This window comes from Garra rufa, chromosome 2 (assembly GCF_049309525.1).
Source record: "Garra rufa chromosome 2, GarRuf1.0, whole genome shotgun sequence".
Lineage (NCBI taxonomy): Eukaryota > Metazoa > Chordata > Actinopteri > Cypriniformes > Cyprinidae > Garra > Garra rufa.
The window spans coordinates 26,494,961-26,513,350 of NC_133362.1; the positions used below are offsets into that span (position 1 = coordinate 26,494,961).

Genomic DNA, 18,390 nt, shown 5'->3' on the forward strand with positions numbered 1-18,390 from the left:
ACATTTGGTGGACATCGTCCAGAACACATCAACTAAGCATATTTGCTGAGCTTTTCAATGCAGTAGTAGAAACTGGATCCTCGGCAAGATGTAGAGGAGACCGGGAGCAATTTAACAAACTAAATGTCCTCAATGATGAAGGATGACACTTATTCAGTATATGCTCACTACAGTTCTCTCTCTAGCTGAGAAAAATATAGTGTTCATGTTGTGAACTGTGAATTTTCCATACACTGTAAAACTGAACAATGAAATGAGTTCATTTTACTTCAACTTTATAGAAAGTTAATTGTACTTAGTAGATAAAGTTACATTAACTCAATAATGGCTCATATTAAGCTGAACTTAAACTGAATGAGTTGCAACTAATTTTGAATTCCAAGAATGCTTTGTTAATAAAATTAAAATAAAAGTTTGGGATCAGAAAAATGTTGTATGTTTTTAAAGAAGTTTCTTATGCTCATCAAGGCTGCGTTTATTTGATCAAAGAACAGAAAAAAAGTAATATTGTAAAATATTATTACGATGTAAAATAACGTTGTTTTTTTATGTTCATTAAATTCTAATTTATTTGTGTGATTAAAGCTGAATTTTCAGCATCATTACTCCAGTCCTCAGTGTCACATGATCATTCAGAAATCATTCGAATATGCTGATTAATCATCAGTTCTGGAAACAGAAACGGCTGCTTAATATTTTTTTGGGGAACCTGTGATACTTTATTTCAGGATTCTTTGATTAATCAAAATTTAAAGAGAATTAAAAAAAAAAAAGAAATTAATACTTTTATTCAGCAAGGATGTTTCAAATTGATAAAACGTGATAGCAAAGACTTAAATTGACTTAAAAAAAAGATTTTCATTTTGAATAAATGCTGTTCATTAAACCTTTTATTCATCAAAGAATCCTGAAAACAGTATCACAGGTTCCCAAAAAATATCTGGCAGCACAACTGATGCTAATAAATCAGCATATTAGAATGATTTCTGAAGGATCATGTGACACTGAAGACTGGAGTAAAAATGCTAAAGGAATAAATTATATTTCAAAATACATTTTATAATTTTCCAGGGTTTATCGTTGAAGTGTACACACATGCTTCTTGTATTAAATGTATTTGTTATATTAGCTTTTTTTCCCCACTAGAAATCTGTTAAAGGGGACATCAGATCATTTTCCACAAGTTGGTTTGATTTTTTAGGGTCTTCATGAAATGTCTCCAAAATACTTTGACGTTCATAAAGGAGATTGTAGACACTAATAAGCTGCATCTCAAAAACATAGCAAAGAAACAGCTTTTTAAAAAATGAATAAAGTCTTTGTTCTCATGTCTTCTATAACCTTGCCAATCCAGCATTGAACTTACACTCTAAAAAAACGCTGGGTTAAAATAACCCAAATTGGGTTATTTTGGTAACCCAACGCTGGGTCAAATATGGACAAACCCAGCGTTGGGTTATTTTAACCCAACTTGTTGGGTTAAATCTTTGACCCAACACGTTGGGTTGTTTTATTTACCTAGACTATTGACAAAAAAAATACTACATTGCTGGTTGAAAACAAACCTTATATTTAATAATAAATATTTAATAATAAAGAGAATAAACAATAATAAAAGAGAATTACTTAAGACATCAAAAAATAGACAAAATGAATTTATAAACGGCTATTTTATTGCAAAATAAAAATACAATTTGCATTAATAAATGTTAAAATATACACGTGTGTGTTTGTGTGTGTGTGTGTGTGTAGTAAGACAACTTTCTTCTTTATAAACTCATACATTTTAGAAGTATGTTTAACAAAGTGGCATGAGTAAAGATTCTAATCTAAGTAGTCTGACAAATTTCCTCTTCATATAAACCCATATTAATTTCAAACTCACATAACATTTAAGATATAAATTTTTATATACACACACATATATATATATATATATATATATATATATATATATATAAAATATTATATTATAGGGTTCTATACATTTAACTGACAACTTTTCAATTCATATAAACCCATATTAACTTCATAAACTCACATTGTAGATGTACATAAATATATGTAAATATCAAGTCACAACATTTCAGAAAGAGTTCTTTATGTATATATTAATCTGACAACTTTCCTCTTCATATAAACAACATTTTAGAGAGAGTTAGTTGTTGTCCAATAGCTACGAAGCAGTTTTACTGAAGGGGATTCTGTTCCTGGTAGTTTGTAGACAACAGCCTCCTTTAGGTACTCAACCATGTTAGTGCCAACCTGTTAAAAACATAAGAACGTTAAAAACATACAAATCACTTTACACAAACAATGCAGCATTAAACAAAATCCAATCCATGACAAATAATTAATTTAAAGCTCTCCTGAGCTGATGTTTTTCTTAATAAATACTGTAGTCTGATGTCCACTTATGATATTCGTGTGGTTTTTACATTAAAAATCATAAGAATCAATAAGTTATATGTTATTTTATACCCTGGTTTTGAGGTAGGCTGCAGAAACGATCGATTTTAATGGGCGTGTTGCACTAAAGACTTTTGAAGTAAACGCCTAAAGCTCTGTGATTGGATAAGAGTTTTGCGTAGTAAGTTACGTTAGAGTTTCTGTGAATAGACACGCAGGCTACGAGTAATCAGGATCAAGCGGTCTTTTACAGTGCAATATTGACACATACTCACATTAAAACACTGCATATTTCTGTCAGATCAGTTACTGATGAAGCAGTGTTGTTTTAAAAAGTCAAACTCCCTGCAAATGCAACGTTAACCTCCGTTTTGTTTACACAAGAATCACGTCGAAGTGAACAGACATGCTGGATTTAACTCACATCAGCTGAAACATCTAATTACATATAATATATAAAGACACGTTAACTAAACGACTCGCCAAGTCACATATTCCAGAGGAAATGTTGACCAAAAAGACGTTTTCAATAAATATTGAATATAACTTAGACAGGAAAAGGCTGTACGTTAACGTAATTACAACAGGCATACCTTTACCGATTAGCAAACCAAAACGAACAGAGATAGATTATACTTTTTAATACTGTTAATGTAATGTGAACCGCCAAATTTGGTATATTTTTGCATTTGTTGGTGTACAGTATTAGTTTCATACATTAAAAACCCACAAAAATACCTTTTCTGTCGTCGCTGAAGGACGGTTGTTCCTGAGGTGATTCAAAATGGCCGCGAAGGTAGCGCTGGCTCGTCGAGTAGGGGGAGTGGCTTACTCTCTTAACTGTCACTTGATTGGATAAAATCAGTAACCCAATGTTGGGTTACACAAAAACAACCCAACACTGAGCAAAACAACCCAACTAAATGACCCAACAGGCTTAACCCAGCAGTTGGGTTAAAAAAACAACCCAACATTTTTTAGAGTGTAATAATAACTGAATTAAATAATTTAAACAGAGCCTGCTGTCAGTGCCACTGTAAATGCACTTAATTTTTTCACCTCATATTTCATTTAAAATAAAGAAAGTGTTTAGAGAAAAATAATAAATGTACCAAGAATGTATATTGGACGCATGCACTGTAGCACAACAGTGATGCGCAATTAATATCTTGTCATGAAAAACTAACGGGGCAATGCATTAAAAGTCTTGAAACATCTGAAACAATGCAGAGGAATAAAATTCAGAACAAGGAATTCATGTCAAGGTCAATATATACATTAGAACAAACAGTCACAAGATACATAACAAACTGCCATTCAGGGTCCACAAAGGCCTATTCCTCATTATGCAAACACATAAACTAAAGTTAGCCTAATTTAATGAGAGGATCAAAGAAACCAAGAGCGACTCCAGCTCGGTTATTCTGAGCTGCAGCCGAGATGCTCTTCCTTGGAGACAGTCTCATCAAGAATGATTACACAAAACTCTAAGACAGCGCTGTCGTCACACACGGATTAATTAACCGCACATAGATAAATCCTGGGGATTTGTAACAGAGAGCATAAGATAAAGTCTGGACTCTGTAAGCTATGATCTGTTATGGTCCACAAGTTCATTGATCAACTGATATTGAGGTACAGTGGTTTCTAAGCATTAATCTAACCTTTTTATTTATCTATTTATGTATTTATTTATTCATTTATTTATTTATTGGCTTGGCCTTGAGAAATTGCTTGTGAATTAGGGCTGCAACTAACGATTATTTTGATAATCGATTAGTTGGCCGATTATTTTTTCGACTAATCGATTAGTTGGCTTAATTTCCAATTTTATTTTATTCTTTTCAAAATCACACTTTTTTACATTCTGAATGCTATGAAAACACAGTGCTTAACAATTTACAACAATTCACCTGTCATAATAAAGAGAAAATACAAATATCTGAAGAAAAACACACTAACAAGCATAAAATGCAGTGTTTCTGCTATTTATTCTGCCGTGGTGGTGTTTAGTGTCCCGCCAACAGCTGCAGCTTCAGCGAGCGCAAGTGCCTTCAGCAGAGATCCGCGTTCAGATGCACGCAGTAAGATTAAACTGGCCGCAAAGCCCCAGCTAAAGTAATTACCATGAATGTGCTGGGGAAAAGTAAGGAGATATTCAAATTATTTATTAATAAACTAGTATTTTCTGAGTCAGTGTTGCAAAGATGAAGTTGACGATCCTAACTCGCCATCTGCTCACTGGACGCGATTTTAAAGCCTAAATGCATCTTTATGGATTAGGCCTATAGCTAATGAAAGAGTTTTGTTTTCGATTTGAATTATTTCGTTTCATAGTAGTGAAGTAATAATTTAAAGTCAATTTATTACTCTTACATTTATGAGCAAAAATGAAGTTTCACATAGCGCTGGCGGCACCATGTCCTGCAAAAGCTTTCACTCTCCGCACAAATGATTGGATATGCGCCTATAGTACACATTTATCTAGGTTAAACGATTAAACTAATATTGTGATATGCTTTAAGTTTTTTTATATCTAAGGATTTTAATTTAAATCGTGATGATTTGAGAAGGCTAAATTTGAAAAATTAAAAAACTTGAATTTCACAAACAAAACGTGTTCCAAATATATTTCTAAATTAACTTTATAAACTAAAGAAACGAAAATAAATGTAATTACTTTGCTATTAAAAACAGCAGCTGTGCAATGGGGAAGAGAAAGAGAACTCGGCCAGTAATTCTGATGAGCTGTCGAGGTTGTTAGGAATTTTTGCAACGAATGTTTGTTTAATAGCCTATTTAACACTTATTTAGGCTACTTTCATATTTGAATGTATTATTTCGTTTATTTTATGTATTGTAATTTTAGCGATTTGTAGGCTCCTTGTTCACCGACGGAATTGCTCAAATAAACACGCACATTTGTGAATAATGTTTGAGCCTCATTTATTTATCTATAAAACACCACACCACCGGCGGTGGTAAAACTCTGCCACTGTCACAGCCCTACAGTTCCTACCAGTGGCGGCTCCTGACAAATATCTCTGGGGGGGCAACTGTTCCGAAGATGGTAAAGATAACCGCTTTAATGGGTAAAATTATGATAAAATTCAGACTTTTACAAGCATTACATTACATTGTTTGATTTGGTTTCCCTGTTCCTAGATGGCAACATCAGGCATGAATTGTACAAACTGTACAGTATTTTGAATAGCTATATTAAATTTATCACAATGGTCTCAAATAAAACATGAAACACTTCCACCATGGCCATCAAGAGACACATTGTCATCAACTAGTTTGCCCTCTAAGAGTAAAAAAGCAATACTGCTTTACAATTAAAGACTTTTTATTTCTCATATCATTAAAACTAATTAATCAAATCTTTTCAGAACATATTCAGTATAAATTTGGCTGCCAATATGCAATCAATACAACTATTTAAAATTCAACATTTGAAGAATACAACATATAACATACAAGGCCGTAAACAGGGTTTGAAAATTAGTGAGGTCCGAAGTAAGGTGTTAAGAATTGTGCTATAATAACACCCACAAATGCACTACACAGGGGCGTCGTAGTTGGGTGAAAAGGGGGACTAAATTACCAGGGCCCCAAGTGGGGGGAGGGCCCCTGAGGAGTGAAATTTTATTTTCCTTTAAATATAATTTTAAGATCACAATAAATGTTGTTAACTAATGTAAATCAGTGATGCGCGGGTCAATGTATAAACAACCCTAATCCGACCGACGTTTTCAACTAACGCAACTCGGACCGCAAAAAAAAAAGAAAAAAAAAAAAGAAAGAAAGAAACTATTGTACCCGACCCACTTCCTGTCTAATATTTGCGACTGACACCAGCGATTATATGCGGCTATATGCGGTGGAGATGCGTTCACTGTCAAACATCATTTGGCATTAATTAGGTAATTTTGTCAAAATAAATGTTCTTGATTACAAGAAAAATACAGATTGTTCTTGTTGTGATTTATTTTGTCTTTCCTTTATACAGATTTAAATAGTTTCGTTTCTGAAGTACTCTAAATTATGTCAGTGATTCTACGCGATTAAATATGATCAAGAATTATTTTATTTCGATCTACAGTGTAATAAGAGTTTAGAAAAAGATTAGCCAATAGCCATAAATAATATATATATATATATATATATATATATATATATATATATATATAGGGCCGGGACTCGATTAAAAAAATTAATCTAATTAATCAGAGGCTTTGTAATTAATTAATCGAAATTAATCGCATTTTAATCGCATATAAATATTTGACCTGAGAACAGTGAGAAGTAAGTTTTTTCATATGGATTTTTAGTATACCATTAAATAATGACTGAATACATAAGCTTAAGCAACAAAATATTGTTTATTTTTGTTCAACCAAGTCCAACAGACCAGTGCAATATTGCCATTAAGTGTAGCAATAGGATACAGTGTTTCCCCTAGGTTTCCATACTTTTTTTCTCGGTACTTTACCCTACTTTGTGTAATAACGTTTATTTAACATAAAACATTTATTTCAGTGAAAAAATAAATCCAAAACTCTCTATTTTAACATTTTGAACAATAGGGCTTTACAATCTTTTGCTATTTTTTTTTTTTTAAGAAATTCTTGTTTTAATTTTTCTCATAATCAAATGAAAGCATAAACATTTATTTATTTTTAATTTTATTTATTTTTAAATAAACCTTTTTATTTTTTGGCAAACAAACAAGAGGTTTGCTGTTAAAATCAATAAATAATAATAATTTAACATTTAAATAATAATCGTAGTATTTTTTTCTACAATTAAGTGGTTAATCTTGTTGTTATATTTATTTTTTATCATATATATTGTTTTTTGTCAATTATTTAAATAGGAATATTGTTCTGTTTCATGTTAAACCGTACTTTTATTTTGACAGGTTGCCGTGAAGTTTCTGTGTGTAAAGTATGATATGATGCTAGTTTTCTCAAATGAAACGGTAAAAGTGACACTGACAGAGGCAAACCGTACATGCAGGATTCATATCTTTTGCATTTCAGTTTTCACAGACACTAGTCCATATCGCGATTTGAATTAAGTGACAGACCAACTTTTGATTTATCAATAAAAAAATCGACGAATTTACGTGGCATTCCGCGCTATAGTAAATTCGGTTTTTATGAATGGAGTCCGCGATCCAGTCCGTGTTTTCTTGGAGGAGACATTGTAAACGCGCCCTCCTAAGATAATAGTAGGGGAAACACTGGGATATTTAGAAATATACTAGCCTACATTTCAGAAATTCAGGTACCCTATAGGTAGGTAGACCTTCTGTAAAAGCATTGAGGTGATACTTGAGGCTCGATGTGCTGCGGTGATATGCGCATAAACGCTAGTTGGTGCTCCAGTATAATCGGTCCGCTGAAACTCATCCAGTGAGAAACGTTCCGCGGTGCAAAATTAAGTGCGATTAAAATGCGTTAAAAAAATTTAACGCGTTATTTTTTGTGTAATTAATTAATCTTAATTAACGCGTTAAAGTCCCGGCCCTAATATATATATATATATATATATATATATATATATATATATATATATATATATATATATAATATATATATATAGACTACAAGCTTATTCCTTTTTTCTTAACTTTTAACTTCTTTTAAAAATTATCAAGAATATTAAATCAACTTAATAGGCTAGGTTAACGAATTTTCTTATACAAACATAATGAATGCAATTCAAAACGAAGATTTTATAGATAAATTCAGGAATTATGAATATGACAAAATAATATTATTTTATATATATTTATTGTATAGCTATAATAGTTGTATCAAATGAATAAGGAAATTATAGTGCCTTGAATTTATTAAATAATGTTTAATTTCGTTCGTTTCGCTCTCTGGAAATGTAAAGAAAAAATACAGTTTTTACTTGGAATTCGTTTTTTTAATCCCTGGTTTTAAACAAGCATATACATGAGATCATTTATATGTTATTGCTTGAATAAACGTTTAAAATAGTGCTAGAAATTTTATAATTAAGGAAATTAAACAGACCTAGGCATTTGAAAAGACATAGTGAAATGTGTCTAATAATTCCAAAAAGAAAGAGAAGCATTGGACATAATCAAAATATTCGAGACATTTATTAGGAATACCATTTTCTTAACAATTTAAGATGCTGCATGTGTTTATCAGTCTAATCGAAGTGTGCGTCTCTCCTGCGACTTTCCAAACAAAAATCCCACCCCCTCTCAGAAAATACATAAAACTGACATTACTATATGCGTTTAAAAGTAGCCTATTAAAATGGTACAATGGCATTGATCAGTTCAACGTGTTGGGAAATCGGGCATTTTGTCCCGCGTCAGCATTTATTCAACAGTTAATAGCGCTCAACATTCAAAAGTTAAATATTATTCAACCAATAAAGTGTAGGTCTATGTATTTCATAGAAATAGTCTAGTACTATACAAACTACAAAGGTTTAATTTTCATCTTTATTTCAAACAACCATTATTTTGGATGACTCGTAACTGCGGGTAACTGTTTTGGATTTTGGGGCTTAGCAACTTTTAGAAACAGGTGATTCAGTTTTTTTGACCTAGCGCCAATATTTCCGCCCCTGGTCTATGATTTGTTACTTAGATTTGAGTGAAGTAACATTTAGCCAATCTTCGAGCACGCATCAGTGCGTATTACGAAATCACGTTGGGGCGAGCCCTCCCGTTGCCCATTGAAATGCATTGTAGGGTTCAAAATTTGAAAAAAAAAAAATCTCACAATATAACTCAATGAGACCGGCTGGGGCGATTTTCAATCTGACTGAGATCGCCCCAAGGGGGCGGGGTTTTTGGTTGGAAAGTGACGTTCAGGCTGTTGATTGTACAGTAATATGCAGACTAGGACCAGCAAAATAAGACTCTTTTTCACCTCTCTTTTTTCGTGTGGCTCAAGGAGGGCGATGCACTATCGCCCACCATGGGCCAGCCGCCCCTGGTTCCTACCCTCCATAAATAGGTATGTGTGCACTACATGTTGTACTTAAATCTAAATTTAACATTCAACGACAGATGTTTCAGCACAATTAATGTTTTTGCGCTGAGTATTAATTGTCTTCCTGTCTGTGTTCTGTGTTCCTGTCTGACGCTCACTCAGTAAAGATTTAAACACAGACTGCCAGAATGGACTTTTATGCATAAATGGAAATGCTTGTGTGAATTTGTGACATTTACAGATAAGGATATGACCGTAAACTGAAAGTTTTCATGCTGAGGATGCAAACGGATCTCAAAGCGCCTCAAAGGGCAAGCCATTACGCTATAAGCTTCAAGGTTAAAATAAGGAATTCTCATGTTTTGGGCAGCTTGGATCACGTAACTCTCCTGCAGCATCTCAGTCTGTTTCCTCCACTATTTTTAGATGCATTGTGTCTATAGAAATGCGTCATTCAGTGCTGTAATTTGACGTGATCCTCTGAAGTTGTATGTGCACTGTGGGCGGACCCGATTAATCGATAATGAGAATCGTTGTCGACGAATTTCATTATCGATAATAATCGATTTTATCGATTAGTTGTTGCAGCCCTATTGTGAATGCAGCAAAACATTAAGTAGCTCTATATCAAGTGCCATGACAAGTAAAAGAATATAGCATGGATACCTGTAAAATATTTTCTTAACAGGACCTATTTTCACCAATAATGCATGCGCAGACAATAAGCTATACTTTTTTGTCTAAATAAATTGAAAAAAACTAAAAAAAACTAAATCCATTTGTATTAACTGGTATAAGTTAATTTGTCATCACACCAACATTAAGAAAAATTCAATCAGACTTGCTGCAAGATTACATTTAAAATAAAAAAAATTTAATTATTAGCGCTTTTAATGATTAACTTAAGTGAGTTAAATGACTGCAAAAGGTAATCTAAAATTAAAACTGAGAAATGAGTATGAAAAGTCAAATACAGACATTTCAACCAATAGACCAATTCAGTGTTTGATGACGTTTTTTGTGGGCGCTGCTTTTCAAGTAGTGTTCTATGGAAGCCATGGAATAAAAGAATTAAAAAGGTAAATAAATTTGAGATTATATTTCAAAATTCTGACATTATTCTCGCAATTCCGAGATTCTATCTCACAATTCTGATAAGAAAAATAAACTTGTCATTCTCTCTTTCCCTCATATTTACAAATGCTTTTAGGCATGCTTGGTCTTAGCTCATAAAGCCAGCCACTTTACGGATTTAATAAAGTGGTCTGTGGCAGATATGAGATAAATGATTTTTCTATTAAGATCTGGCAACACTGACACTTCACTGCTAAGGTTAAGACTTCTTTCACGGTTATTTTCTTGCATCTCACATACAGACGAAGACACATTTCTGATGCGCAGTTAAATACGTCAGTAACAACTAGTTGTTCAGTTCAGTTCCATACACACTGCATATATTTTCTGTAAATGTGGTTGTCACTACCTGTAATTTTCAGGAGTTAACGCGGTTGTCGAATGCGGTTGTCACTCCCATATTTTAGTGAATTATGTGTGTACGCAATTAAGGAGTAAAAGGTGAACTGACAACCGAATTTAGCTCCAGTGTATACGTGGCCAATATGGTGCCAATATATTGTGCATTGCACTCCAAAGGCTCTTAAAATCACTTGCCTTGTCTGAGATCAATAATATGCTAAAATTAGAACCAAAATAAACCCTTGCACACATTGACTATTTTGTACAATCATGTTTTGTAACTGCACCTGAAAAATATAAGCCTTCACAAAATCTTTTTTATGCTTATATTTGAGGCAGCAATATACCCTCTTACCCTTTTGCACCCTCGTACCAAAAACAATACCCTAAACTTAATATTAATCAATCCAATGACACTGTACAGATATTTCTCACGTTCCAGGAATATCACAAGAGAACTTTGCCATAAAATTACCATAACTACAAAGCAGCCAAGATCCTGAGGAAAAAGGGATTTGGGAAAACAAAAATCCATTGTAACAACTCGAACAAGACATGTAAAATCTAAACCTAAGGCGTGTTCTTTGTACTCTTTTTTTCGACAGCACAAATCTACTAAACCCATCAAACAGTCTGCACATTTTAGTACTCAAGGGATTCATTTCCTAAAGCAGAAACAGTAAAAAATGAGGGAGCATATGAGAAGCCCAGAAGCTTTATGGATCCGTCTGTGTGATGCTCATGGGCTTTTTTCCACTCATTTTCAAAGCATCATTTTAAAGCAGCACAATGCTGAATAAAAGAGCGCCGCGTGCACCCGACGTGATAACGACAGAGTAGTCGGAAATAAATAACCAGTCACCTGAAATAAAAACTCTGTTTGCAACATGCTTAAAAAATAAAGCACTGTTACTGACAAAAACATGATTTGTTTGTGATTCCAGATGAATCACACCAGGCATTTCTAGCTTTCTAAATACTCAAACATAAGCACTCAGATCCAAGTACACTACACGTCTCATTTTTATAGCACATTTAAAGACTTCAGCTGTTATCTGTGAATAAAATTTATTAACATATGAAATACAAGAGCTACAAAGTCAAAGCCCCACAGGAAGACCAATCAACCAACAAACAAAAACATTCTACAATACTGACCATGTTGGTAAATAAAATGGTTTTATGCCTCTACTAGTGCTGAGAAGCTGAAATTTTCTAACAGAAGCGTGAGAGGCCAGCTGGTAAAACTTAAAAAAAGAGGAGGAAAACCAAGAATAATTTCCTGATTACGAAATGAGGCAGAATAATGTTTGAACAGGTAGAAACAGATGTGGCGTGCCTGTTAATCTGAGAGAGCCAGGAATCTTTTCAGCTAGGACAGAAATATAAGGTGTAAATAACAGCAGATCTGCAGTGCAGCACAAATCAGGGTCTGACACCATCTAGCTTGCTCCTGCCAGATACAGAACCTATTAAGTCATTACCACGAGCACAGCAATCCCATAAAACTGATGAATTGCTTTTGATCCTCTTTGATCTCCACATGACTATAACATTGATTTGGCCAGCACATCATCTCTTCTATGTATGTTGTATGAAGCTCTGAGGTCTTACCTTAGGATACTGCTGCACCGGGATCAGCACACGCTCTGACAGTTTGATGTTTTTGTTGCTGATGATATCCAAGTATTTCTTCACCTCGCCATCTTTTCTCAACTCGTCTCCTTCGAACTTTTCAATCTCTGAATGAAAGAGAAAAAAAAACAGCTTGGGTCAAATAATGTCACGATTTCCAGCCTAGAATATTATGAATAACTCAAAAAAGGCTTTTGGATCTTTTCAGTTTTCGGTGGCACGTTTATTAACAACAATTAAATAAATACTCTGCGTAGAACGTAACTTGTCGGCGTAAGCCCGCTAAGCCCTTATTCGCATGACAAACACAAATTGAAAAGCTGCTGCGCAAAACTGTAATATTTTGTGCTTGAGGAATTTTATGGTGCTTTTGAGAATTGAGCCGGAGACTTAGCAGCCACACAACATTAAAGAGGCTTGAAATGAAGCTGTCACCTGGGTTCCTCCAGGGATCCCCTTCTGTCGCTGCTAAATTAATGCTCAGCAGAATTGAGAATTATGAACCTGTGCAACTCGTGTAAAACATGGAGTGGGTAAAGAAGGGAAGAGGGAAGTCAGCAAGTGAAGGGAGACCATTATTTTTCATCTCAGCTCTGGTGAGATGAAACTGCTTAGACCTGCAGAAAACCATAGTCTCGCTCTGATTTCTATGCTGTATGTAGTGGGGAAGAGCAGGATTTCATCACGTCTTTCAAGTTTAAGTGTGTTTGTTTTAATGGTAGCTTAGTGTGATTGTCTTTTGTGAATACAACACAGGTTGTCTGCTGCAGTTATATGACCCCTTATTATTTTGTATTTAAAATGAAACTTTCTCTGTATAGCTCATCTGTAACGATCGCCTCTGTTTTTGTAAATAAACCACTTTTTGTTTATTATCAAAGATTTAGAATAAACAGCTAGAAAGCTATTATTTGCTGGCTATCCATCTTTTTCTCTGAGTAACCGATGAGCACCGTGATGATGGATTCTATCTTATGATTGAGTGCTCTCGTCTTTCGGTCTCCATAAAACTTAATGTTAAAACACAGGGCTCTGGCCTTACTTTTCTTGTGAGGAGCACTTGGCCTCCTAACTTAAAAAATTTAGGAGCACAGTCAAAATTTTAGGAGCACATTCTAAACAATCATCAAAAAATCTGATAAAAAAAATTTGCCTTCCCATTACAAGGTGATATTTGACTCCTTAAGGTGATTTACAGGGGAATTTTGATTTAACCCTTGTTTTTACATTTTCATAAGTTTAATGAGGCTCAGAGGTGGCAGGAGTGCAATCAAATTCCTAAATTCATTTTGAGATTAATGTTTTAAATCTTTCGCTCGAACGGATGGTTCATTCAGGAATAAAGCAAGTGAGTCTTTATGAATGGGAAATTAAATCATTTCACTAGATTCTTTAAAAAGCACGTTTCATTAAACGAAACACCGCTGTGTTTGAATGGAGATGCGCAGCGACTCAGTTGTGACTAGTTTCAGACTACTTTTGACGACGAAATAGAGCAAAATCGGACAATAGTGTTATAGTCAGACAATGTAAGTCACTTAATAATAACTTCTTGTTTATTTAACTCCTGTATTAAATCAATGTCTCATTTACAAACTCCCTTAAAAATTATTAAATCTTAGTTCGCGATATCACAAAGCTCTATTATAATCAACGACGCTGTCTATACTGCACAATCAGTCTCTACACTCTCTCACTTTATTTATGAAAGGATTCCTGAGATATGTCTGTGATACATTACTTAACGCTGCAAAAACACGTAGAAAGCTTTGAAGCTCCCATGAGCGCAAACACAAACATGCTGATCGGGTCACTCGCGCATGGTGCTCCTAAATATTATTTCACAGTCGCACACAGTAAAATGGTCACACTGTAGAGCCCTGAAACGATTTTTAAAGATCGACTGAATTATTTAAACTTTTTCAACATAACTAAATATATAAATGTGCGCTGGGTTAAGCTGTTCTGTCGTTGGCCTTTCACAGTAAAAGCAATAAGCTTTAGGAATTCCTGTGAAGCACTTGTTTTGCGTACCAGCAAATCTGTCCACGTCCAGCGCTGTATGACTAGCAGAAACGATGACAAAACAAAACGAGCATAGTTTTCACCGCTTAAGTTAACATACTGTGTGTGAAATAATAATATAATATGTGCTCTTGTCGTTTTGTGGACAAAATCTCGCAAACCTATTGGCGAACTTCGACAGGACGCAGGCAAGCTGTATGTGCGCTCCTCTGTTTTCAATGCAGCCAACCTCCCGTCGCTTCATACCGCAAAAAGACGGTCATTGCGATACTATAAAGCTATGAAACTATGGCGCTATGTGCTTTTTTACGTTATGTTATCGGCTCTAAAAATATCTTAATTTGAGTAGAAACTCCAGAGACCGGAAATGTAAAGCATTGTTTCGGTCGTGCAAAACTTCCGCGTTCAGGAAAAAGGTGGATAATATAATTTGCAACAACAGAGGATAAAGTCACTGAAAAAATAAAACAATAATAAAAGGGTTTTTTGCAGTTATTTTAAACCAGCTGGTCTCAAGGTGATTTTTAGATAATGTATGAAGTCAGTTCACCTCAAGTTTACAAAGGTGTCCTATCAGTGAAAAGCCACAGTTCAGCACATTAACGATGAACATCCAGAAGGTAGGCCTATTTGGTGCCTTTAAAAATACAATTTTCCTTAATTTTGAACAGTACACACTACCAGTCAAAAGTTTCTGAACAGTACGATTTTTAATGTTTTTTTTAAGTCTTTTCTGCTCACCAGGCCTTTATTTTATTCAAAAATGTTTTCTATTTAAATATATTTTAAAATGTAATTTATTCCTGTGATTTCAAAGCTGAATTTTAGCATCATTAATCCAGTCAGAAATCATTCTAATATTCTGATTTGCTGCTTAAAAAAACATTTGTATTATGTTGAAAACTTTTTTCAGGTTTCTTTGATGAATAGAAAGTTCAGAAGAACAGCATTTATCTTGAACAGCAAATCAGCACATTATAATGATTTCTGAAGGATGTGACTGGAGTAGTGATACTTAAAATGTAGCTTTTATCAGAGGAATAAGTTACATTTTAAAATAGAAAACATCTTTCAAATATTCAATATTTCAAAATGTTATTATTTTTGCTGTACTTTGGATCAAACAAAGGCTTGGTGAGTAGATGAGACTTCTTTAAAAAACTAAAAATCTTACTGTTCAAAAACTTTTGACTGGTAGTGTATCTATTATTGTCACTTTAAAACGTAGTTCTACATAAATACAACAAGCTAGTTACGGATAAAAAAAAATAAAAAAAATATGATCTCAGTTTACATCCTAATTTTATTTTTAGCCTTTCAATTCAGATTTTTAATATTTAAAAAAAAAAAAATTATTAAATACGTCAGGCCCCATTGGAAGCTCACTGAGGCCCCCTAGTGGGCCCCGGGCCCCTGGGTGACAACCACTGCTTAAAACCTAACAAACCAACTGTTGCTTGAAATATTTCTTGCACTGACAGCCCGATGGTTGTGAGCTCAGACGCCGGCTGGGGCGATGCATGAACTGGAGAGTTACAGAGGTCTTGCTTCATCGTGTGCCCTTCAGAATGACACTTACTCTCAGGTGGCTGCAAGCGACTAATGGCAAAGCATCAGCAAAATGACAACAGCAGGAAAAGGTGAAATTTCCATCAAAAAAGTAAACAATGACATGGTCTAAGTAAAAGTCCACTGATTGTGATGATTCATTTTGTTAACCTTTTTTTGTACTGAGAATGCTGTTTTCCTCTTGACTTACAACTTACTCTTTCCTCTGGCTGAAAGGTATGGAAGAAATCAAACCAGGCAGAAAATGAGAAACATTTGGAAAGGGAGACTAAAAATGATTTTACGGAGAGTTAGATTTTGTTTCTGCATAAAACTGTAACGTAGAAATGTGAAGAAAGTATAATCACTTTGTCCTCTTGCTTATGAATATATGTAAGTTCATTTTAAATATGAAAAGTACTTCTCAGTAGCTGCAGAGTAGCTGCACTCATTGTAATCCACAGGGTACAGGCTCCTGTTCTGTGCATTTCTAATGCTATTTCATTTGCACAGAAAAGATTTGATCAGACAAAATTCAAAGCTGCTGTATTCCTTTCACTTTTTGCCAGTGAACACAAACAAACAAACAAAAACAAGAGCTCTGTAAGAACCTCTGTGTTTTCGGATTTGATTGATTTTGGATGCTCCTAAACACAATGAAAACCATCTCTTGAGTATGCCATGCATGCCTGACAACGCTAACTAACAAAAGTCTCTAGGTGCTGTTTAGGAGCTGCTGATCTGATCTTATTGAGTGAGTAAAAGACCAAAAAAGTCCACAAATGGGCTTTTAGTTGATACATATAACAATTTCAAGGGTGAGTGGCTCTGTGGAATGAGTATCGCAGCATAATAGGGAAGATCCAGGCTTAAATTCTGGCCTAGCTTCTTTTTTCCGACATCTGTTGTTATGGCTTTGCATAAAACACTTCAGCCGAGCTTGTTTAAGGAGTGCCCTATACGGTTACCGATGCATAAACAATTGATTCGTCATTCAAAGGTCAACAAAAAAAGACGTTAAAGCATTTAAATCTTAAAAAAAGCATTAAAATCTGTTCACTGCACAATTTATTTCATCCACTTGACATTACAATAAGCAGATAAAATGTGCTTGTCACAGAATGTAAACTATATAAATTCATCTAAGGGCTCTGTGAAGTTTTTCAAAAAGAATCTAGATTGAATTTGATGCTTGTTCAGCATGAACCAATTGGGTACAATTTAGTGGATGCCGGATCTGTCCAAATATGTTCTCAAAGACAAAAGAAAATCTAAAAAGACCTTTGGGCCTAATCTGTGGTTGATCTGTTACCACTACTAACCAAAGAAACAGGTGGATATGGCTTTTAGTAATATTATTTGGAGTGCAACAGTATTGTTCCCTGATATAAAATACATTTTACACCACTTGATTCACCTTTTCTAACAATCCATCAAAAAGACATAACCGTACTGAACTTTGAAGACTCACAGTCTCTCTGAAGATTACATCCTGCTGGCTGAAAAATGAAACTTTTAACTGAAAATGACATTCACATTGTAAAACACATCAATCTGACCTTTTGATCAGGACACTATGGAACTCACAAATTTAAAGGAATAGTTCACCCAAAAATGAAAATTTGATGCTTATCTGCTTACCCCCAGGGCATCCAAGATGTAGCTGACTTTGTTTCTTCAGTAGAACACAAACGAAGATTTTTAACTCAAACCGTTGCAGTCTGTCAGTCATATAATGACAGTCAATGGTTACCAAATCTTTAAGAGTAAAAAAAACATACACAGACAAAACCAAATTAAACCCTGCGGCTTGTGACGATACATTGAGATCTTAAGACACAGAACGATCACTCTGTGCAAAAAAACTGAACAGTATTTATATCATTATTTACCTCTGATTCACCGCAACGTTCGACTCTCCTGAGCACGTTCACAACAGAAGCGATCTGTCGCGCGTATACATCACTCATTGTTTACATAGTGCATATTGGCCTCACAAAATGGTAATTACTTGTGCTTATCCTGATTCTGGCAACCGATCAAAAACTACAGATCTGGCCATTTAAAATGCGCGCGGGAAGTAAAGTGGTCTCGCGTGACGCCGGTGTATTCCAAGGGAACACGGAAAATACAATGACATAGGAAAGACATGATCAGTAGGGGGCAGTCATGTAAAGCACTGAACTGAAGCGGCAGCAAACATCGCTCTAAGCCCGAATGACTCGTTTGTACGGTGACCTGGAGAGGACATCTTTCTTCGGACATTATTCGTTTATATTCGTTAATTTTCCTATCATTTCGATCTCTT

At 34.5% G+C, this 18,390-nt stretch overlaps 1 protein-coding gene across 6 annotated transcripts in view; it reads right to left on the reverse strand.

Moving 5' to 3' along the window:
- The window catches only part of khdrbs2 (KH domain containing, RNA binding, signal transduction associated 2), a 107,315-nt gene that overhangs the window by 65,734 nt on the left and 23,191 nt on the right, over nt 1-18,390 (reverse strand). For all 6 annotated transcript variants that reach the window (XR_012353871.1, XR_012353873.1, XR_012353870.1 and 3 more), the window contains exon 2: nt 12,489-12,616. Coding sequence is in view for 2 of the 6 variants with exons in the window: in XM_073835046.1 (XP_073691147.1) it covers nt 12,489-12,616 (128 nt within the window). In the remaining 4 variants the exon portion in view is untranslated. The remainder of the gene's footprint in view (nt 1-12,488; nt 12,617-18,390) is intronic.